The 22,629-nt window shown below is 59.4% G+C and overlaps 3 protein-coding genes across 6 annotated transcripts; all 3 read right to left on the bottom strand.

Annotated features, from left to right (window-relative positions):
* Window positions 1–1,102: 1,102 nt before the first annotated feature.
* SHISA7 (shisa family member 7) lies at window positions 1,103–14,670 on the bottom strand. 4 transcript variants are annotated; one of them, XM_056135774.1, is made up of 6 exons: window positions 14,466–14,669; window positions 7,328–8,080; window positions 6,028–6,182; window positions 5,415–5,477; window positions 4,945–5,094; window positions 1,103–2,190 (listed from the first exon to the last, which is right to left on the bottom strand). In XM_056135774.1, the coding sequence occupies exons 2-6, from the start codon at window positions 8,029–8,031 to the stop codon at window positions 1,574–1,576; spliced, it is 1,689 nt and encodes a 562-aa protein (XP_055991749.1). In that variant the 5' UTR covers window positions 8,032–8,080; window positions 14,466–14,669; the 3' UTR covers window positions 1,103–1,573. The 4 variants fall into 4 exon arrangements, with proteins under 4 accessions (XP_055991749.1, XP_055991751.1, XP_055991752.1 ...); XM_056135776.1 differs by having other exon boundaries at window positions 7,352–8,080; window positions 14,466–14,668; XM_056135777.1 differs by lacking the exon at window positions 5,415–5,477 and having other exon boundaries at window positions 14,466–14,670.
* Window positions 14,671–14,809: 139 nt separating this feature from the next.
* On the bottom strand, window positions 14,810–19,229 carry ISOC2 (isochorismatase domain containing 2). Its single transcript, XM_056135810.1, has 6 exons — window positions 19,112–19,229; window positions 17,181–17,318; window positions 16,696–16,905; window positions 16,535–16,605; window positions 16,341–16,458; window positions 14,810–15,137 (listed from the first exon to the last, which is right to left on the bottom strand). Exons 2-6 carry the CDS (start codon window positions 17,313–17,315, stop codon window positions 15,057–15,059), a joined length of 615 nt encoding a protein of 204 aa, XP_055991785.1. The 5' UTR covers window positions 17,316–17,318; window positions 19,112–19,229; the 3' UTR covers window positions 14,810–15,056.
* Window positions 19,223–22,377, bottom strand: CUNH19orf85 (chromosome unknown C19orf85 homolog). The gene is made up of 3 exons (XM_056137220.1): window positions 22,205–22,377; window positions 20,085–20,379; window positions 19,223–19,417 (listed from the first exon to the last, which is right to left on the bottom strand). The coding sequence occupies exons 1-3, from the start codon at window positions 22,375–22,377 to the stop codon at window positions 19,223–19,225; spliced, it is 663 nt and encodes a 220-aa protein (XP_055993195.1).
* Window positions 22,378–22,629: the final 252 nt, after the last annotated feature.

The raw sequence follows: 22,629 nt of genomic DNA, 5'->3' as shown, positions 1-22,629 counted from the left end.
CCTGGAAGGTGATCATCCTGGAGGCATGATGCTGTGGTTAAAGTGGATCCAGGGAAGTGATGATGCCCTGGTTGAACTGGATTTAGGGAGGTGATGACAGACATGGTTGAGTGCATTCTGGGAGGTGATGGTGCTGTGGATGAAGTGGATCTAGGAAGGGGATGACAGACATCATTGTTGGAGTTAGGTCCCAGTAGACACCATGATTATGAACTGTGATGATGGTGGGACTGTGAGGAATGGGGCTAGCATCCATCCTTGAAGAACCTAGTAGAGAGTGTCCCATCAGCCACAGTGAATCCACCATGGTTGCAAGTCACCAAAGCATGTCACCTCTTGGCTCTGAGATCCCTCAGAAATGGTACCAAGATATGAGGTGGTAAAATATGAAGAAAGAGGAGACCACAGTTGTGCTGGGTTCTGGGAGATGAAACCCCGCCCCCCCACACACACACAGGTTAGAGGGAAATGCTGTCATCAGGCATGGCTTGCATTAACCCCAAACACCATGCCATCATGAGTGGCAAAAGTCTTGAGGTACTGATGATGTCATCAGCAAGTTCGATGTATTGTGTCCCTCCCCAGCAGGAGGCCAGGACTTCGTTGACAGGGGTGCCTCTCTCTCTAGTTTTGGCAGGAAGAAGTGAGGCCAGCCAGAGGGCCACCTAAAGTCCCAGGCTTGTGAAAATCTTGAGGCAGAAGCAAACAGGGCTGCTGGCCTTCCAGAGTTCCACAGGAAGTGACATCTCTGCAAAGAGTAGGACTTGAGGAACATCTGCCCTTTAAAGAGAGTATCCAGTGCAGTCAGTCATGGCAAGGAACTGCCAGTTTAGTCATGTGGGGAGCAGATGACTGCTCTGGTGAAGCCATCACAGGGGATGGCCCTGAAGCAGAGGCAGTATTTTGGGATGACATCACAGTATGGGAGCTGTGTAATCTCTGGGGAGACCCTTCCAGAAGGAATGAGGGACACCCTTCAGTGCCCTGTTGGGGTAGGCACTGCCTCCAGGCACCCCTGCCTTCTCAGGAGCTGTTTCCCAGCACCCTCCAGAGGTGTCCCAGACGTAACCCAAGGGATGACTGTGTCATCCCTACAATGACACAGTCCTTCTGGTGACGGTGCAGGGCACCTTCTCAGGTGATGGCATCAAAGAAGGAAGTTGGGAGGGAGAAGGCCTGCTGTCTAGGAAGATGGCTTTGTCCACGGAGTGATGACATTGTCGAAGGAATTACTTTCCTGGTGACTCCCATGCTAGTGAGGGGTGTCTCTGCACTGATGTCAACAGGGAGGAGTCTTTGTACTGGGGTGATGTCGTAGTTCAAGCCGTGGTCTCTGCTAGGACATTGTGTGTGAGGGGGGTGTCTTGACCAGGACTGAAAGGCGGCTTCCGGCAGGGCTTCCTCTGCGATGACGCCATGGGTAGGGAAAGTATCAGAGCCGAGGCAGGAGGATCTAAGGAACACCACGCCCCGACAGGTGGAGCCCAGGATCCCCAACCCTCAGTCCTCAAAGGCAGCTGTGCCCTGCCAGTGGCGTCCCAGGACCCCCGGAGGCGGAACGGCTGAGCTGGGCTCAGACCGTCACCTCGTTCTTGCTGGCAGTGCGCAGGTGCTGTGGCAGGTGGTGGCCGGGGATGAACTGCAGCTGCTCCAGCGTGCCCTGGCGCTGGAAGGGTGGCCTGCGCGCCAGCGTGCCCCCGCCCGCATCCGCCACCCAGGCGGGCTGCGGGGAGCCGTGCAGCGCGTGGTGGTGGTGCGCGTGCAGCCCATGCAGCGGCGTGGGGGGGGCCCCGGGCCCCAGCAGCAGGTTGGAGTGTGAGGCGGCCAAGCCGGCGCGCGTCGCGGGCTCGGGGGGCAGCGCGGGGCTGCGCGGCGGCGACAGCAGATGCTCGCGGCTCTGGCGCAGCGCGTCGGGTGATGACAGCAGCAGGTGCTCCTGGGATACGAGGCGTGCGCGCGGAAGCGTGAACTCGCAGCGCGCCCGGGCCGAGTCGCCCAGCAGGTGCTCTTGCGACATGACCCGGCGCGGGTGATGAGCGGGCGCCAGGCCCAGATCCTCGGGGCCGCCCCAGCCGTCCAGCTGGTAGCCGCCCCCGGTGCCCGGCCGCCGCAGGGCGTGCAGGGGCAGCGTCCCGCGGGCCATCTCCAGGGGCCTCCGCTTGAGGTAGGCCTCGTCCAGATCCTTCTCGGCTGTGGGAAAAAAGCCCTAGTGGGTGCCCCGCCCACCGAGCGCTCCGCCTACAAGGACACCAACTCTACCGAGTGCCCCGCCCACAAAGGATGCCCGTCTACCCTGGCCCTTGCTCACACGTCTCATATCCCAGAAGGTCCCCCCTTCCCCTCTGCACTTCCCCCCCGGCCCCTCCCCCCCCGCATCTGCCGGAATGTTTGGGCCAGGGGTGCATTTTTTCCTTCAGAGCATCCTTCTTTGGGGAGGTGTTGCGCAACCCCTGCAGGTGCTGGGGGGATCGTTTGCGATGCGGTGCCGGGCATGAAATCAAGACAAGTGCTGATCCCTGCACTGTGGCTCTAAGCAGAACTGATTCTCACTTGCTGGTCTCTTCTTTCCTGTTCAACCTCTAGTGGTCTCAAGTTCGCAGAGCTCAGCCACATGGCTGAGTGGCTGAAGCAATGCCCTGCTTTGGGACCAAATTATCAGCAGTCCCCCTCCATCACAAATAATCAGCTCACAAGATTATTTTTTGGGTCACACCCAGCAGTGCTCAGGACTTACTCCTGGCTTTGCACTTCTGGCCAGGATTGGGGAACCATATGGAATGCCAGGGATTGAACTCAGGTCAGTTGCATGCAAAGTGACTGTACTATAGCTCTGACCCTGCATGCAAAATTTTGTTTCAGCTTCCTGTATGCTGTTGATGTGTTTGTGGATGCAATGACCCAATACCAGTAGATTGTTTTTTGTTCGTTTGGTTTTGTTTTTCTGGCCATACCTCATGCTGCTCAGGTGTTATTCCTGGCTCTGCACTCAGGGATCACTCCTGGCATGGCTCACTCCTGGTATGGCTTGGGGGAGCATCCAGGGGCCAAAGAGATAGTTCAGGGGTTCTCAGGTCCTTGCACACTGTAGGTCCTGATTCAATTCCTGGCACCACATAAGGGTCTCCTGTACCACCAGCCCCCCACCCCCCCAGTACAGATCCAGGAACAGCCTGTAAACAGGCGTGGCCCTGAAAACAAAAATAAAATTTTTAAAAAGGGGCCTGAGTGATGGTACAGTAGGCCAAGTGTTTACTTTGCAAGGACCCAACTTGGATTTGATCCTCAGCACCCTATGATGGTCCCCTGAGTCCTGCCAGGAGTAAGCCCTGAGCATAGCTGAGGGTGGCCCAAAAACCAAAATAAATTCAAAGATAAAATAATCCGCCCAGGCTGAGGTGGGCGGAGGAGTGAGTAATGAAGAACCACGTGTTGTCAGTTGAGTGACGAGAGCAGGTTCATCCACAGCTTTTTTGCCTATCTTGCACATGTTAGAAAATGGCCTTAGCAACAAGTTTCTGTGCTTTTCTATCATGAAAAACATGTTTTTTTTAAACATATACGGGGACTGGTGATACAGTACAGTGGGCAAGGCACTCACGTTGCACGCAGTGGACCAGGGGTTCTAGCCCCAGAGCCTCATCTGGTCCCCTAAACCCTCCTTTTCAAAAAAAAAGCTTTATATATAGATCTCTGTGTTCCTGGGTCATAAAAACATGAACACAAATCCCAGCAGTTATTAGTTCTAAGCTGCCAGTTCTTAGTCCTAGGATGCTGTGTTATGAGGGGCCTCTGAACCTGAGACACCACTGAGAGCCACAGTGACATGCTCAGGGGCCTCTCTGCTGGAATTAGGGGAGATACTATTATGGTGGCACCAGGAAGAGAGGTGAAGGCAACCCAGAAGAGAGGGGAGAGATTGGAATCTAGGGGTCTGCTCTGCTCACCTTTCTCCAGCCTCACTCGAAGCTAATGACCAGATAGTCAGCCCAGATAGTTAATTTGTCAGTCCAGATAATTAATTTCCTTATTGTGCCTAAGTGTCATTTTGTTTCCTTTTTGGGCCTCATCTGGCAGTGCTCCAGGGTTATTCCTGGCTCTGCATTCAGGAATCATTCCTGGTGGGCTTGGGAAACCACATAGGATGCCAGGGATTGAACCTGGTCGGCTGCATGCAAGGCAAGCTCCCTTCTTGCTGTACTTGCTGTATTATCACTCTGACCTGCATTTCTTTTACTTATTTCTGGTTTGGGACCACATCTGGTGGTGCTCAGGGCTCTGTGTTCTGGGATTACACCATTTATTTTGGCTGTAAAGGCGGTGTGTGTGTGTGTGTGTGTGTGTGTGTGTGTGTGTGTGCACGCGCACGCACACGTGATTAGTTTGCACTCTTTTTTTTTGCTTTTTGGGTCACACCTGGCAATGCACAGAGGTTACTCCTGGCTCTGTATTCAGGAACCACTCCTGGCGGTGCTCAGGGGACCATATGGGATGCTGGGAATCGAACCCGGGTCAGCCATGTGCAAGGCAAATGCCCTACCCGCTATGCTATTGCTCCAGCCCCTAGTTTGCACTCTTTAAAAAATTTTAAAGTTCTAAAAGTTTAAAAGTGGCCCACGTAATTCTGATAGAAAATGATCTGAGATGGGCTGAAACTGGCTCAGAGCTGCATACACGAGGTTTTCTTAGGGAAGCCTGCTTTCACCCCAGGCAGCGCAGGGTCCTCCCAACCCTGCTGGCAGCAGTCCCTGAACACAGAGCCAAGACAATTCCCAAGCACTGGGCACGACCCCCCTCCCTAACACACAGCCCCCCATTCAGTAACAAAAATTTTTTCTGTAAGAACTTCTCCAGAAGCCCAAGGAAGCTGGCAGGTCACTGTCCGTGGTGCTGAACTGGGAGGGCCCGGTGCTCACCTCGGCTCACCCTACCCGCCCCTGCACTCACCCAGCCTCTTAAGCGAAGAGTAGCGGTTGAGTTCCGATTTCATAGCAGCCTCGTAGGATGGGGGCAGGTGGGAGAGGTTGTGGAAGGACCTCGAGCACGACAGTGTGGAGTAGTGCAAGGAGGGGCTTGGTGGAGGTGCCGCCCGCCAGTCTGGAGGGGGTCACAGTTGGTTAGTGTGGCCCTCCTCCCTCAGATTCTGGGTCCTAGACCTCAAGTGCCTAGTTCTCCCTCAGACCCAAGGATCTAGACCCCCCAAAGACTCCTCCCTCAGGCCCTGGAGTTAAGACCCACCCCTTCCTCCCTCAGACCTGCATTCTCCAGCACCTGGGTAGGAGACTGACCAGTGCCTGTGCATCTAGTGAGGAGGAGACCCCTGGACCCCTGGACTGGCATGAGCACAGGGCTCCCCCTTGACCCCAGGGCAGCTGTTCCCCTGCCCCCCACCCCGTGTCCCGAGAGGCTGTCCATACCCAGTGTGGCAGCATGGTGCTTGGGGCTATTGACATTCAGGTGCAGATAGTTGTGCAGATTATCTGGGGGGAGACCAAGAAGGGGATTGAGGTCAGAGCTGAAGCTGCAGGGGTGCTGTGGCAGGAGCCTGCTCCCCAATCCTGCTCCCTGGTCCAGCACACCTGCGTACACCCTGATAGGAGCCCCTGCCACAACCTTTGTCCATACTCAGTACTCTGACATCTGCCTGGCCCTTTCCCCACCAAGGGACTTTACTCTGCCTCCAGGCCTTTCTTCCCGTTTTTCCTGAAGTCCTACTTATTCCTCAGAACCCTCAAATGGCTCTTACCTTCTAAATGCCATTCAAACCCTTCCAGATTGACCCACAAAGCTATCTGGCCCCCACCTGACAAGTGCACCCACAGTTTACCAGGTGAACACATCCACAGTTGTGTTCTCAGGCATATCTGGGGGTAGATGGGTCTGAACTGCAGTTTCTCAGTGCAGGGGCTGAGAATGTCTCTAGAGATCTGCAAGGCATTCCAGGTGCCAACCCAAGGGGACCCCCCCCCCGAGCCCCTCCAGGGAGGCAGGGTCTGGTCTGTGTTGGGGTGGGGCCAGAGTCAGGCTCACCGAGATTAGAGGGTTTCACGGTGTTGTAGAGGCTCTTGGGCGTCCGAGGGGGCATGCTGTCAGGGCCCCCAATCCCTGGGGTTAGGGAACTGCTCCGGGTGCGGTCCGGGCGGCTCCCAGGTCCCGCCTGATGTCTCAGAATGTCCACCAGTGCCCTAGGGGGATAGTGGGATGGTCAGTGGGCAGGGGTGGGACTGGTGAGAGAGCCTCTGTCCCTCCCTATTCCCATCTTTGGGGATTTTGTCAGCTGCCCCTGGCCTCTGGCCATGCCCTCTCATGGCTGACCATATCCATCGCTCCCATCCTTCTCCAAGACCCTGGACCACACTGTGGGGTTCCTGTGTGCCCTCTGCTCTGTGTGGCTCTGGTGTGATCTCCCTAACCTCAGGTCTTTCTCCTATGGCACCAAGTATGCCCATTTTGCCCAGGGATGTGAACCCCAAACCTCAGAATCATCTCTGCCTCCACCTCAGTTTCCCTGTGTGCCCCTTTAAATTTTTTCCCTGTACGTGCGGGGTGCACACCTCATGGTGCTCAGAGCTCAGGGTCAGTCCTGGGGACATTTGTGGTGCCCGGAATCCCAGCTTGCATGTGAAGCTTGTGCTCAGCCCCTTCTGCTCTCTCTGGTCCACCTTTGGCAGCCTTGCATATCCCTCACACTGGACCACTCGTCGTGGGAGCTGCCTGCCCTGCCTCTCTCTTGGGCCAAGACAGGTCCCCTAACTGGCCTCTGCCCCATGCCTCTGAGCACCACACGCCCTCGGTTCCCTGACCTGGATGCCCATCCTCCCTCTCAGAGACCCCTGCGCAAGCTGACTTTTCCTGACCACGTCATGACAACTTTCACGAAGGCTGCCTGCTCTGCCCTGCCCTTATCACTATTTCAGACAGGCGTTGAGCACTGGTTGGTTTACAGGATTCACCACCTGGTAATGGACTGACCATGGGCCAGGACTGGACGTAAACTGATTCTGTTCATGCATCACAGTCCTAAGGGGTTGTCTGTCTCTGCAGATGAGCCCAAGAGGCGCAGAGAAGCTAGGCCACTTGCCCGGCTCCCACAGCCACCTGTTTTGTGCCGCAGAAAGTGCTCAGAAAATACTTGTTCAATGCACGAATAAGGACCTGAGCCTCAGGGACACTAGACTGCTGGGGTTTGGGACGGGAAAAAACTCTGGCTCCGCCTCCCGAAAACATGGCCCCGCCCCAAGCCAGCCCCCGCCCCACCCCGCCCCCACCGCTCCCGCCCACAGGCCCCAAACCACACCCAGGCCCAGCCGCAGGTCCCCAGGCTCCCTACCCTCGGTCTGCTGCGCTCACACACCTGGGCACGTTGATCTCCCTGTGCGCCCTGGGCGCACGGGACGCTTTGCTGAAGGCCACTTTGGCGCCGACGCCCACTGCCAGGGCGAAGCTGATGACCCCGCACACCACGTAGGCCGTGCTGCCCCCGGGGCCCTCGCCCCCCCGCCCCCCAGCTCCTCCCCCCCGGCCCCCTTCCAGCCACCCGGCCTGGCCGGGCCCGGGGCCCCCGCCCACACCACCGGCGCCCCCGGCGCCCCCGGCCAGCGGTGGCGGCGTGGTCGCCCAGCGCGGCGTGTCGTAGTTGGAGCAGGAGGCCTGCGCCAGGCGCATGTGACGGTGCTCGCAGCAGAAGCGGTAGTGGCACGTGCCGCAGCAGAAGCGGTAGGAGCCGGTGCTGCAGTTGAAGGTGGCGTCGTACTGGCCCATGACGTCGTAGTAGCCGTGGCACAGCTCGGCCGGCGGGGGCGCCCTGGCCGCCGCGCCCGCCCCGCCGCCGGCACCGGCCCTCGAGCCATTGGCGCCGCCGGCGCCCGCCGCGCCCCCGCCGCCCGTCAGCGCCCCGGTCAGGCGCCTCAGGTGCGCCAGCAGGGCGGGCAGCGGGCCGGCGGCCTCAGCGGTCGTGGCGTTGGCGGGGCGCGCCCCAGCCGGGGGGGCGGAGGCCAGGAGCAGCAGGGTCGCGAGGAGCAGGAGGGCCGGCATGGGGCGCGCAGGAGGCCGGCCAGGGCCGCCAGGCTGGGGAGAGCCGAGGCTGCAGGGCAGAGGGGAGTGGGATGCGGGGGGTGGGGGGGTGCGGCGGGATGAAGTGAAAGATGAGCCCAAAGTTGGGGTGCCCAGAGGGCAGGAGGCGGGAGAGCAGAGAGAATGTGGACATGGGAAGTGGTGACAATGCGCACACAGGGAGGGAATGACAGGGACCCGGTGTGGGGGCCGGGAGGGTGAAGTTGGGAGGGGGGGAGAGAGAGAGCGGAGTTGAGAAGTTCTTATGGGGGCCACACCCACTGGTGCTCAGGGGTCACTCCTGGCTCAGTGCTCAGGAGTGACCCTAGGTAGTGCTAGAGATGGAACCCAGGTCAGTCACATGCTCGGCCAGACCCTCCCCCCTGCACCGTGCTCTGACCCTGACACTCAGAATCTAAGTTTGCAGAAGAGCCTCAGGGAGGTTGACTTGGGCATGGCTGCCCCATCGTGTGATGTGGGTGTTACACAGTGGGGGTAGGGCTGGGTGCCAGGAGCAAGAGCTGACCCCGCCCCGCCCCAGGCAAGGTGCCCCCCCCAGAGCACTGGCTTAGCCAACCCTCCCCATGCTGATCAATCCTGTTCAGGCTGATACTCAAGTGCTGTGCCTCTGCGTCCGTCTGTCTCACACACACTCTACTCCAAGTCTGATCTGAAGGCTCTGTCCCTTGGTCCTCCATGTGCCACTCCTGAAGCTGGAGAGCCTCTTGCCCAGTTCCTTGTGCCTCAGTTTCCCTGTCTGTGGATGTGGACCTCCAGATGGTAGGTGTGTGACTTGCTGAGACCAGCTTCAGCTATGTCTATGACCAGGCAGGAAGTGTTTGCTGAGGCTGTTTCTGGCATGGGCTGCCTCTCCCCACCCCTCCAGCCCCATTCAGACTCAGGCCGCGAAGGGGGGACCCTGAAGGGATTGTCCCCGGAGGCCCCAATTTGCTTCTCTGTAAGATGGGGATCAGAGTGGAGTACCTAGGGCATCACTGGGTTCCCTCAGCACTCATCACTCTGCTGGACATGAAAGCACCAGTGCTGAACAAAACCACACTAGCCAGTCAGAACCACGTACACCCCTGGGCATGGCGGGGCACTCCTCTGCCATTCCCCTGCCACTAAGGAAGTGGGGTGGGCAACCCCCTGCCCCCGCCCTGGTCTCTTTGTGGGGTTGATTTTCCAGCGGGGGCCAGAGCGAGTCCACAGGCATGGACTTGGGACACAGATTGGGAAATGATACTGGGCTGCCCTTGCCTGGCTCCCCAGCCCCCCAAAGATGGACGCTTGGGGCAACAGAAGGGCATGGCAGAGTGGAAGAGTGTTACAGCGCAGAAGAATCTCTGAACCAAGCAGCTCTCTGCAGAGATACCTCTGGACTTTAAGCCATGCTGACTTCACCAGGGTAACCCAGACGGGCAGGCATCATCTCTCTACCTGCCCCCTAAAAACCCTGGCAGCTGCCATTTTCCAGAACCCAATGAGAAGTGCAGGTATGTGGGTTTAGTGACTAGTGATGGCAAACTCCAGGTCTCAAGGGATTGGGGATGGGACGGTCCTTCTCATCCCCCCCCCAATAATGGGACCCTAGAGGTCACACCTACAACTGCCTCAGGCTACTACTTAAGCTCCTTAACTGGCTACTGTCTGGAGACACAAAAAAATCTCCATCTCTGAACCAAGCAGCTCACTGCAGCGATTTCTCCAGATCCTAATTATCTAAAATTTTAGAATTCCAGGAGCATGCGGCCACTCTCCCAGCCCCACAACATATTATGCTATTCATAACAAACAATACAAAAGAGAGTATGGGGGAGATTGTCTGCCATAGAGGCAGGGGGAGGGGTGGGATGGGGGAATACTGGGGACTTTGGTGGTGAAAGATGTGTACTGGTGGTAGGTGATCGATCATTGTATGACTGAAACGCAAACAAGAAAAGTTTTGTAACTGTATCTCATGGTGATTTAAAAATAATAATAATAAAATAAAATTAACATTCTGCAGGGCTGGAGCAATAGCACAGTGGGTAGGGCGTTTGCCTTGCACGCGGCCCACCTGGGTTCGATTCCCGGCACCCCATATGGTCCCCTGAGCACTGCCAGGGGTAATTCCTGAGTGCAGAGCCATGAATAACCCCTGTGCATCATCAGGTGTGACCCAAAAAGCAAAAATAAAAATAAATAAAATTAACATTCTGAATAAAAAAAAGTAGTATGGAGTTCATCACAATTCAATCAGCTTAATCAATAGCTGAATAAATAACAGTATTCCTACATTTAAAAAAAAGAGTATTACAGTGACTGGGCGCTGGTGCAAGGAGTCTCAAGAGCTGTCCCGTTCCTTTGTGGGTGCCACAGAGAAGAGCCATGCAGCTAGGGCTGGGCCAGGGCCAAGGTGCTGACCCTCCCATCGCAGAGAGCATTTTCTTCCTCCTGCCTGCACCTCAGTTCCTTCTTCTTTCCAGTTGGGCCCTGTCCCTGAACTCCTGGCTCCTGGGTGGGGGTCAGAGTGGGACTGGGCCCACTTTCCCACAGAACCAAAGACGTGGGTTCATACAAACTGCCTAGGCCCCTCAGGAACCATGGTCTGAGCCCCACAGCCTTACATGCATGTGATCACAGGTTCAAATCCTTGGGCCCCATATGCACAGTGGAAGTGCTGCCTGTGGTCTTCAGCACTGCAGGTGATTTCTGGCTGGCCCACACCCCCCAGGCACCCCAATTGAGAAAAATTAGTGGGTGCAAGGGCCAACACATGCAGATGTGGTGAGCACTGCAGCAAGTCCACCCCTTGAGCACCCCACCATGGACAGGTGCCTCAGCTGAGAGTGTGAACCCTCCATGGAAAGGTGGGTGAGAGCTGGAGTCCCTTGAGGAGAGTGCAACCTGCACAAGGTCCTGGGTTCCCTCCCCAACATCACATGCACTCAAACACTCATATAACACACATTCAAACACAATCATACACATAGATACACACTGACATACACCCCCCCACACACAAATACTCAGACACACACACATGGACTCACACATACACACATACTGATAGGCACACTCACTGACACAGAGACACACACACTGACAGTCATGCACAGACATACACACACACACACTCACGCACGCACACGAACTCACACACAGAAGTTCATTCAAATGGTTGATTTGGGACTCAAAGCATAGGAATCTGAGCTTGGTCTGAACAGCCAGGTTTGGAACCTGCACTGCATGGGGCCCAGAGCACTGGCCTAAAGCACTGCCGAGGAGTGTGGCCCCCAAACCAAACCAAACCAAACGGGCCATTATTTTAGACAACCTGTATTTTACCTCAAAGGAAAGAAACCCCAAAGCCCCCCAGGGCCAGGAGCAGTGGGGCTGCAGTGTGCTCAGGCCCCGCCCCACCAGGCATCCCCCTTCCTGTCTCCAAAGCTGATCTGCCCTTCCCTTTGCCCAGAAGCCCCTTCGTGAAGGCCTGGCCTCCTGCTCTCTCCTTTCAGGTGCCCACACTTGCCCATTTAGCAAAGCCCTGTCGGTTCACAGCAGCACCGGGGCTGGGACTGCGGTAGTGAGGCGCATGCTTGGCACGCCTGCTCCCTTATTGGCCCTGCCTGCAGCCACACCCGACCCCTTTCCATTGTCACCTTACTCGTGCACTAGCCAAACCCAATGGACTCTCAACTGCCCAAAGGTGGACTGGAGTCTGTGACAGGAGTCCCCATTGTATGCGCATGCGCCTGACACACAGTAAGCATGTTGGATCTGTGCATACCGCCGGGAGGGTGTGCTTCCTAACCCTGACACACAACATGATGTTCCTGATGACATGTGCTCCAAGAGGCCTGAGGCTTTCCTGCACCTTGGGGCACCTGTGCCTATGACCATGGATGCCTCTGTGCCATACAGGACATTAGGGACAGGCCAGCAGAGGCACCTGTGCATGACCAAGTGCTGAGGCTGTCAGTGAGGACTCGGGAAGAGTCAGGCAGGCTGGGCACTGCCCAGGGAGGGGGGCCTGGGACCGCTCAGCTCTCCCCTCTGAGGTATGTTTGCTGGTGGGGCTACTTTGGGTATGGGAAGAGGCCCCCTTTTCAAACTCACACCCGGAGACAGCTGCCTGCCCTCAGCAGATATGGGGTTGGGGGCACCCTTATCTTGTTGGTGTCCAGTCGGCAGGCCAGTGCAGTCCCAGCACACAAGCTGTCACGCGGCTGAGTCCCACAGCCTCCTGCAACTGCGCACAAGTGGAGGATGTGACTTTGGTGAATCCAGACATGAGGATGGGGGCCTTCTGCCCTCACCCACAAGGCACAGGACATGGGACATTGCTGTCCCAGCGGGCAGAGTCCTCAGCGTCGCCCTTGGCCACTCAAAGCCCCACACATTTCCCCAAGGACCGAACCCGCCACAGCCCCAAGCCCGGGGGTGTCTGAGCAGGCCTGTGACAGGTGACATGTAACACCCCCACAGGCACACCCCCAGACACAGGCAACCCCACCCATCCCACTCTCCCACAAAAGCACTTTCCTCCATACAGCTGGGAGCGGCTGCATGACGCTCAGGGTCAGTGCTATGTTCCCTCCGCATATACACACTGGGGCCCACCCACGACGACACAAAACTTGCAGAGGGGCCAGATGGGAGCAGCTGTCTAGGAGCTGTCCCCACCTGTCCCAGCCCTTGAGCACCCCCTCTCCAGCCTGCTCCTCTGTGGCCACCCCCACTTCCTCCTTCCCTCTCCAGCTGTCCAGACGCAGGTGGAGTGGGAGTCTAGGGGGGCTTGGGTACTGCAAAGAGAGGGGGCCAGAGACCCAGAGAGGGAGACAAGGAACCTAAGATAAGGGGATAAAGACAGAGAGAGAGGGATAGAGATGGGGGACAGAGACTTCAAAAGAGGGAGGTCAGGGAGGGAGGGAACAGACACCCTAAGAGAGGGGGGGAACAGGGACCCAGGAGAGAGGGGGACAGAGTCCCAGAGACATGGACAGAGACCAAGAGGGGAACAGACCCAGAGAGTGGGGGAGAAGCAGAGCCCCAGAGAGAGGAACAGAAACCAAGAGAGAGGGGGACAGATTCAGAGGAGGGACAGTGACCCAGAGAGGGGGACAGAGACCCAGAGAGAGGGAGACAGACCCAGAGAGAGGAGCAGAGACCCTGACAGAAGGGAACAGAGCCAAAGAGGGGGTAACAGAACCAAAGGGGGTGGCAGAGACCCAGAGAGGAGGACAGGGACCTCGAGAAGGGAGAGATGGAGTGAAGGTGCGGAGAAAGTAGAGACCGGAAGCACCAGGCCTGGTCCCTATCCAAGGTGCTGGGCTGAAGGGTCCGCAGCTGTGGGTGTGCTGGGTGACGGGGAGCCGGCAGCAAGGCGGGGGTTGGAGGGGGTGGAGGAGGCTGGGAACAGCTCCCGGCAGGCGGGGCACGGACCGCGCCGTTGCAGGGAGCTGCGGTGATAAGAGGGTCTGCAGAAGGGTCCGAGGCGCGCTAAGCCCATCGCAGGAGGCCGCGCCCGACGGCCGCCCGACGTGCCGGGCCAGGGGCAAAGGACCCGCACCACCCTCACCGCGCCCCCACCCCGCCGTCGGCCGCGCAGCCCTGAGCCTCTCCTTACGTCTCGCCTCCTCGCTGGCCCTGTCTCGGGGTCCCGGCTCTCTGGGGGCGCCTCCCTCTCGGCCCGCGCTGCCTGCCCCCGCCCCACCTCTCCCGCTCTCCGCCTCTCTCCCCCGCCTCGCTGCCCGGGGTCCTCCCCTCTGGACCTCCTCCGACCCCCGATCCTCTAACGGACCCCGCCCGCGGTCCAGGTTGGAGGGGTGCGGTGTGGGGGGGGCGCTGCGGCGGGAGCTGTGTGTTCCCAGCGCAAAATAGACTCCTGTTGCCATGGCGACGCGAGCTCGGCCTCCGAGACGCCTTGCTGAAGGCTGCGGGTGAGGAGGGGGGACACCTGGATCCGGAAGGCGGGGGCCGGGGGCGCCGACGCCCGGTCCCCGGGGCTCCTGGAAGGTGGGGCGAGGTGGTGCTGGGCGCCCTGATGCCTGGGACCCTGGACGGGCCTCCTGGGAGACCACGGGGCTGGGGGACTCCAATTCCCTAGCGGAGCCAGGCAGGCGGGATGCTGGGGCACTTGAAGACTCAGAAGCTGCTTCTCAGGCCCCCCAGGCTGGGGGCGGGTGGGTGCAAGGACTGCGAATCTCGAGGGCTACGGGCCTGACTGGGGGCCCCTAGTCCTGGGGGCTGCAGAATTCCGACAAGCCCCATGTGGATGCCCGGGCTCCTGCGTCTTTAGGGGGGCAGGGACCCCTCGGAAGCCGCTGTCCGTCCTTCCCATCCATTCATCCGCATGCCAGTCTCCTCCCTCCCGGTCTCCTGGTCCCCTTGCCTCAGTCTCCCCCTCCGCATCGGGGTGCGGTGGTGCTCACCTCACTTTCCGGACGCGGGAGCCCTGGGGTGCCGGGGGCGGCGGCGTGGGGGGCGGCCGAGCGCGTGTCTGCCCGCCGGGCCGGCGGGGCGTGTGCGCGCGCGCTGTGCCGTGTAGAGCAGCCCGCACGCAGCTCGTCTCTGAGCAGAGGTCGCCGCGGCCGCCCCGCGCCTCTGCCTCGCTCCCGCGGGGTGCCCGGAAGACACACCTCCTCCTCCCCACCGCCCTCCTTCCCGCACCTCACAGTCGCCCCCGGGATACCCCCCAACCCAAGAATGGTAGGGCCCGCCAGGACATTAATGTTTATTCTGTGAGTGAGGGTCCCAGCGCCCCGGCCCGGCCCTCCCCCGCCCTCCCCACCGCGTGCGGCGACCCGGAGCTCAGCCCGCCCCCAGCACGCGCAGCCAATCGCCATCCAGCTTCCAAGAATCTAATTTGCATTTCCGGGAGACACGGCCCAATGGGAAGGCGGAACTCCACCCCCCTCCCGAGGGGCGGCACTCCCGGCGGACTGCACCACTCTGGGGATCCGAGGATGGGGGAGCGCCGGGGTCCAGGGGCGCCTCCGCCTCGCAGGCAGGCCCTCAGCAGTTCAGCGGAAGAGGGGATTCTGATGCTGGAAGAGGCCCAGCAGTCCGCTGTCCGGGCTGGGCTCCTTGATCAACTTCTGGATCTGTAGAGGAAGGGGCGGATACCTGAAAATCAGGACGCGTTAAAGGGTCTGATGCCAGTGACAAGGCTCCATTTTCCTTTTCCCTGCCCTCTCAGCAACAACTGGCCAAAGTGGCCAGTTAGTTCCTCTTTTGAAAACTTCCCCTATGGTGCACTCAAAGGTGATGGGTGAGGTTAACACCCCATCACCTGCCACCCTTGTGTCCCCCCTTGCTGGCTGACCCCTGAGGAATCCAAGTCAGCCCTGGGGAGCCTCCTAAGGTGGGCTCACCTCCCCAGTTCAGCCCCCACCTGGCCCCTCAATGCCCCTGGATTCTCTGCCTGCCTCTGAGACACTACCACCGGAAACCTGCATCCCTCTCATCTGCCTTTTCCCAGAGACCCCAGGGCATCCCTACAAACCATCACATCTGGTCTTAACCCCTCATCACTCCAGAGTGCACTGGCACACACCCCAAATCTATGAGAAGAGTTAGCTGTCCCTAAATAAGCAAGTTCCGTCCCACCTGTGGCCTTGGCCCAGGCTCACTGTACCAACTGCACACCCCCAGACCATTTGCAGCGGGGACTGGAACCCAGGCTGCTCTGCTATTATGTCACCTCCACCCCCTCCACAGAGCTGCCAGAGGAGGGGGGCTGTGATTCAGGGCTATTCCCATTATCCAGAGGAAGCTGGGGGTCCCTGCTGGTTGGCCATTGGGTGTCCCCTTTGCATGGAGGGATGGGCCAAGGAACTGCAGACAAGTGGTGACAGACAAGTGCCTGAGTTCAAATCCCTACTGGCCCATATATGCAAAAGTGACTGAGGCAGCGTCTGTTGCTTGTGCTTGACAGCCCTGGTGACTGTGATCCCGTGCCACACTCAAACAATACGGACAAGATCCAGGGGTACAGACATAGCACAGTGGGCAGGGTGCTTGGCTTGCATGCATGTGGCCATCTCGGGTTCCACTTCCAGTACCCTATATGGTCCCCCAGGGATCTCCACCAGGAGTGATCTCTGAGCAGAGACAGGAGTCAGCCCAGAGCAGCACTGGTGTGGCCCTGCAACCCAAACCATAATCAATATTATGAGACCTCTGCACCAGACCCCCACCAGGCCCCCAGCCTTTCTCAGCCTTCTCCACCCTGGTATGGAGGAGGTGGTGGTGGATGCTGACAAGGAGTCAGCAACTTCAGGGGAGGCGATGGGCAGGGCTGGTACCTCCTTGAAGTGGGGGTGGGAGGAATCCCCCACAAGCTGCAGGATGAGCCCCTCGCTGGTGGAGAGGAAGGCCCCGCTCTGGCGCATCCGGGACATGGCCACCAGTCGGTCCACCTGGCTGTGGGGGTGGCGTGGGGCGGTTAGTGGAGGGACACCCTGGTTCTGGGCAGGGCGCCCCTCAGGAGCCCCCTCACCTGCGCGAGGAGCAAGCATCCACCACGACGTGCACCTGCAACTCCCTCTCCAGGAGGTCCAGGGCGGTGTTCTGGGGACAGAGTGGTGCACTCACAAGGAGACCCAGGCAGGATGGGGTCCCTGTCTAGGGGGCTGGGCGTGGGACCCATGGGGGCCTCACCAGGATGCAGGCCTGTGTCTCAATGCCACAGAGGATGACTGAGCGCAGCTGGGGCCGGGAGTCCAGCTCCTGCTGCACTGCAGGCACCATACTGAAGCAGGTCTTAGGCACAGCCTTTAGGCCCTCAGCCCCGAGCTCGGGGACTGTAGGGCCCAAGCCCTGTGGGTACTGCTCCGTCAGCACAGCAGGCACCTCCAGCAGTCGTGCCACCTGCAGGGGTAGGGAGAGAGAGGCCTGAGCCTGAGAGGGTCTGGGGCCCAGACCCCTGCATCTGAGGGAGGAAGCTACTGAAGTGAGTGCTGGGTGTGAAGGTGGAGGGGCTATGGAACTGACTCTGGTCTGAGAGAGAAAGGCCTGGGAGAAGTCTAGGTCTGAGCAGGGGAGATGCTGGGAACCTGGGCTTGAAGGAGGAGTCATAGGGACTGGACCCTGGTCTGAGGGAAGAGGCTGGAGGACTGGGCCCCATCTGATGGAGGAGGCTGGACCTTGAGCATGCGGGCAGCCACCGAGACAATCTGGGGGAAGTAGGCAACACCACGGAATTTCTCTTGCATGTCACACAGGAAGAGGATTGTGGATTCTGGATGGATTCGGCCCAGGCCGGGTCTCACAGCTGCCATGTCCTGCAGGGTAGGGAGAGCAGTGAGGTGAACAGGCTCAGGCTGGATCCTACTCATGGAGCTGGGGCCCTAGGCTGTCCCAGGACCCTTGTTTGCCCACTTCCTCCTGCACAGACAGGGTAGTGTGGCGGCATTTCCACCCCTTCCTAGCTCCATTCTGTGCCCTGTAGGCTGCAGCTCCGATACCCATGAGCGCAGTGCAGAGACTGAGGCCCAGAGAAGGAAGCCAACCCTGCACCCTCCTAGCTGTAGCAGGGCCCGGGGAAGCTCCCTGTGCATCCCTGACCCCTAAACAGGAAGTTGGGTGCAAGTTACGGGTGACTGAGTCTCCGCACACTCTCTAGGCTTCCTCCAAAGATCAGGGTCCAGAGGTGTGCGTCAATGTAGAACACATGTCTGAAAACAGTCATAGAGTCCGGGGGACTTGGGGCAATGGAGTGTGTAAGTCTGGCATGTGTGGGGTGAGGCCCCTGGGTTTCACCTCTCAGAAACCCAAAAACCCAAGCCAAAAGAACCCTTCCTCAACAGAGGTCATAAGCAAAAGATGGCCACTGGCATACTGGGAGCTGGGGTCCACTGGAGCCACGGGTGGGTGCAGGCATGCGGCGAAGGTGGGAGGGCTCCGGCAGATGATGGGGGGAATCCCAAACCGATGCAGAATCCTAATCTCAGCTACACCCCCACTTCCAGGAGGGGGAGTGGAAATGGTGGAGGGCTGGGTCAGGTGCCCGTCCTTGGGCTCCAGGTAGGGAGGTGACAGTGTCACCTCCAGAGGCCAGATCACATTTCTCATGCTTCTGGCTCTGCACCCTCTGACCCTAGTTCCACTGGAACACCTGGTGGGTCAAGGTCTGGTCACAGGAGACAAGGCCTTGGTGGCAGGTGAAGCGAGCAGGGCAAGCCTGGAGCTGTGAGCGGCAGCTGGGAGCAAGCAGCACAGTGCCAACGGGGACAAAGTGTTCTGCCCTGTCCCTCTTCCTTTCTGGCACCCAGAGGGAACCAGCCCTGCAAGGTTGTGGAGCCGGCCTGGGACAGAGTGAAGGACTCTGGTCTTTATCTCATTGACAGCTGGGTTCCCTCCTGGGGCAAGTGAGGACCCAGGTGGGCAGAGTGACGGGGTGAAGTGGGTCACGTGTGATGTGACTCAGATGTTGACACCCAAACATGGGCTCATTTGGGCTGTTTTGAGATTTCCTCTGCCCAACACCCCCCACCCCCAAGCCTATATGCTGCACTTCTATCAAACACTTCCACTGGGGTCACTGCTAATTAGAGGAAAGGTCGGTCCCCTTCAATAGTGTGTGTGATGAGGAAGCAGGGCTGGGTAAGACGGTGGGGGCGAATCCCAGAGACTGAGTGAAGGGCTCCAGTTTTGAGGAGATAAAACAACCTGCGAATGAACGTGAAAGCAACAGAGATTCTGGGCTGGAGACTGGAGGCGTGGCGGGCAAGAGAGGGTCCAGGAAGCAGCCCGGGGAGGGTGGTGTCCGGTGGCCTCCGGGACCCGGAGCAGGGACTTTCTGGCGCTGTAATCCCCAGGTGCAGACTCACTTTCCTCCCGAGGAAGTGAAGGTCAAGCCCGCTCCCTGCTGGCAATAGAGGTCCGCGAGGGCGCGGACCCGGGGGCCGGGTGACAAGTCGCCTGGGCAGTGCCCTGGCTGGGGACGTGCTGCAGGAGGTGCGGGCCCAGCTGCACAAGTTGTGCCCCCCCGCAGTCTCGGGGCCGTGGTCTCGGCCGGGAGGCGCCAGGTCGGATCCCGCCACGCCCCGGGCCCGGCGTCCTGCCGGACACTCACCTCGTTCCGCCTGGACTCACGTTGCTCTCTCCCGGCTGAGCCGAGCCCGAAGCACTGTTAGCCCGGTTCGGCCGGCCCGCCCGCCCCCAGGCAGCGCCGACGAACCGGCGCTCACCAGTTTCGGCCCCGCCCACAGTCCAGCGAATCCGCGAGCGCGACTTCTTCGCTCCCCCCGCGGGCGGCGAGAGCGACCAATAGGAAGCGGCGGCAGGGATGAGTGGCGGGCGCCGGGCCCTGCGCGTGCGGGGTGCGAGCGCGCTTGCTCCAGGGTGCAGGTGAGTCGAACGTGGGCCGGGAGACGAGAATCTGAGAGCAAGGCAGTGGTGAAGGGGCGTGTCCAGGCCGTGCCGGGCTTGGGCTTCACCCAACCTCCGCGCTAGCCCCGCACCTAGGGCAGCCACTTCCCTCCTGTCAGCCACCGGCCCCGCGCCATCCAAGTCCACCAGGTGGCCCTTTGATTTTCCTCTCAGCACCACCCCCATCCCCACCACCCCCGCCTTCATTGCGCTTCTGGAAGTACCCGCGCCCCGTCCTCCCCACCAACAATGTGAGCGCAGGCGGGCCGAACTCTGATCTGGTTTATTCACCGCGAACCCTCAGCGGCTGGATCCCAGCTCCGAAGGTGCTGGTCCTCCTTGGGGGGAAATGTGGGGCCAGACCTCAGGGCCCAGAGCAGGGAACTGGAGCCCCGGCATGGGGTAAAGGTGTCGGGGCTTGGGGTGGGCCTCGGGCTTCTTTTTATTTTTCCAGCGGCTGCTTTGAGGGGATGGGGACAGACAGCTCCTAGGGAGATCTCTGGTTGTCCAGCAGCGCAGCCCAGCTTGCCATGTCATGGGGAGCAAGTCTCCCAGCAAGTGTTCGGGAGTCCCTGAGAATCGCAGGTGCAGGACTCACCCCACCCACACCCCCAGGCACAGCCCCGCACTAAGAACTCTTCCCCTCTTCCCAGGTGCCCTGGGGCAGGAACTCGGACCTGCCCCAGGTCTGGCTGTTCCAGTGCAGGGCGGGAGGGGTCTGAGGACATCCAGGGGCTTTGCAAGGTGAGGGTGATGTCCTCAAAGAGCTCCAGGGTGGCTGTGGCATCCAGGGCAGCAAGACTCAGGCCGGGGCCCTCTGGATCCTCCTCCAGGGGGGCCACAGCACAAGCCACCCCAAGGAAGAGAGACGGCTGTGGTGGTGGCGGCGGCGGTGGTCTGCAGGTGGGCACCTCCTGGGACAGGATGGACCTGGCCAGGTGCTGGGTGGCAGCCTCAATCCTGGCAAACTGCCTGCGGAGAGACTGGGAATTAGCTGGGCCTCCCAAGGCCTCTCTCCTGTCTACCTCTGTCTTGGGCCTGCCCCGACCCTGCTAGCCTGTCTGTCCTACCTGGTCCTTTTTCTCCAGGCTCATAATTCGGGTTTTCTTCCTGATTTTCATTTTTGGTTTGTGAGCCATACCCTATTATGCTCAAGGCTACTCCAGGCCTCAGTGCTCAGGGATACTCCTGGCAGTGCTTAGGAGACCTTGCAGCTGGGAATTGAGCCATGTCCCTCCTTGTGAGGCACTTTCCTTAACCCCTGCACTCCCTCCAGCCAATGGGTCATACACTTTATTTTTAGTTGATTTATTTTTTGGATGTTGAGTCACACCTGGCATTGCTCTGGAGTTACTCCTGGCTCTGCATTCAGGAATCACTCCTGGCAGTGCTCATATGGGATGCCAGAGATCAATCTGGGGTTGTCTGCATGCAAGGCAAATGCTATGCCCGCTGTACTATTGCTCCGGCCCCTGAATCATATACTTTAAAGTGGTTAGTACAGGGCTGAAGTAATAGTACAGCAGGGAAGGCATTTGCCTTCGCATGCAGACAACCCCGAATTGATCTCTGGCATCCCATATGAGCACTGCCAGGAGTAATTACTGAGTGCAGAACCAGAAGTAAGCCCTGAGCATTTCTGGGTGTGGGCACCCCACCCCCCAAACAAAAACCTCATATCTGTCTGCCTGGTGGCCAGATATTGGACCTGCCCCAGGCTTGGCTGTTCCAATGCACGCCCGGGACCTGCACATCCCTGTGATCACTCAGGGCGCGGGGCAGCCACCCCTGGGACCACTCGGGATTTGCTGCTTTTTGCAACTTCTTGCCCAAATGCATTTGCTTGATGGGGGATGTGGGCAGGAAGCCAGAGGGAAGATGGGGAGCCAGTGGGGCTGGGGCTGCTGGGGCTAGCTGGAGTCAGCACAGCCAGCACAGTGGAGATGTCTGGGAGGCGAGACAAAGGGGCCTCCTCCTGCCCTGCTCTCAGATCCCCGTCATGCTCACCCTCACCCCCACAGCACACTTCTCAGCCTCTTGCAAGTTTCTAGACCTGCGCTATGCCCACTGGTTATCTTGGGGGACCCGCCTCTGGGTGTGCAGTGCTGGTACATTGCCAGATGGCCGGGGCTTGGCATCTGTCGCCCTTCTCTCTCTCTCTCTCTCTCTCTCTCTCTCTCTCTCTCTCTCTCTCTTTTCTTTTCGGCCACATTCTGCAGTGCTCAGGGGTTACACCTGGCTCTGCACTCAGTAATCACTACTGGCAGTGCTCAAGGGATTGTCTGGGGTGCCCATGTTGAACCCATGTCAGCGCATGTGAGGCATATGCCCTCCCCAAGCACTGTCACTCCAATCCTTGTCTCCTCTCTTTGATCTCTCCTGTGATTGTGCTTTCCCCGTGGGGGCCCCCACAGCCCCCCAATCCTTGCATTGGCACTTTTGCATGTGAAGCCCCTTCAGTCCCCACCTCTGTACCCTTACACCCCCCAATCTGTTCACACCTCCCCTCTCAGGGAGAGCTTCTCAAAATGTAATGGCACCCCAACATCAGAAAATCCCCGGTGAGGAGCAGAAGTCACACTCGTGGTCAGAACACGGGGACAGGGGTGCCACCATCTGTGCCAGTCATACTCTGTTGAAGGGCGAGTCATTAGGGTTGGCACTAGCACCGAGAGTGCGGTATGTGCCGCTGACCCGCAATCTGGTGCCTCTGCAAGCTCGCACCCGCCGACTGACTACACCAAACTCGCCCTCATGGCATGGGCGTCCCCGGGCCAGCACCTCTGCAGCCCCTCACCTGCAGATCTGGTTGTGCAGGAAGCGCCGATGGTTGAGCCTCCTCTTGGGGGGCCGGGATTTTCGTGGCTGCAGCACGCGGAGCACGCGGGCAGCTGCCCCACTCACGAAGGTGCACAGCTCGCGGGGGCTGGGCTCTGGGACTCCAGGGGCTGCCGGGAACCCTGGGTGCATGGCTGTAGTGCTCTGGAGCCGCCGAGATGTTTCTGGGAGCCCTGAGGGGCAGCCAAGTCTAGGTGGAGGGAGGGGAGCAGAGGCCACCTTTTGGGGCTGGGACAGGAGGGTGCTGCAGGAGGAGGTGTAGGGCCAGGCTGGTCCCCTGCTGAGGATCCGCACACTGAGGGTGGCCTGATATAGGAAGGGGGTGGGAACCAGGGGCTTTCTGTGCCCCCCTCCTGCCTAATTAGCAGATTGTTGGGTCTGGGA

The sequence above is a fragment of the Sorex fumeus genome, unplaced genomic scaffold, assembly GCF_029834395.1.
Source record: "Sorex fumeus unplaced genomic scaffold, SorFum_2.1 ptg000122l, whole genome shotgun sequence".
Classification (NCBI taxonomy): Eukaryota; Metazoa; Chordata; class Mammalia; order Eulipotyphla; family Soricidae; genus Sorex; species Sorex fumeus.
Note: the sequence above shows the minus strand (reverse complement) of the source record. Positions and strands in the feature narration are given on the sequence as shown.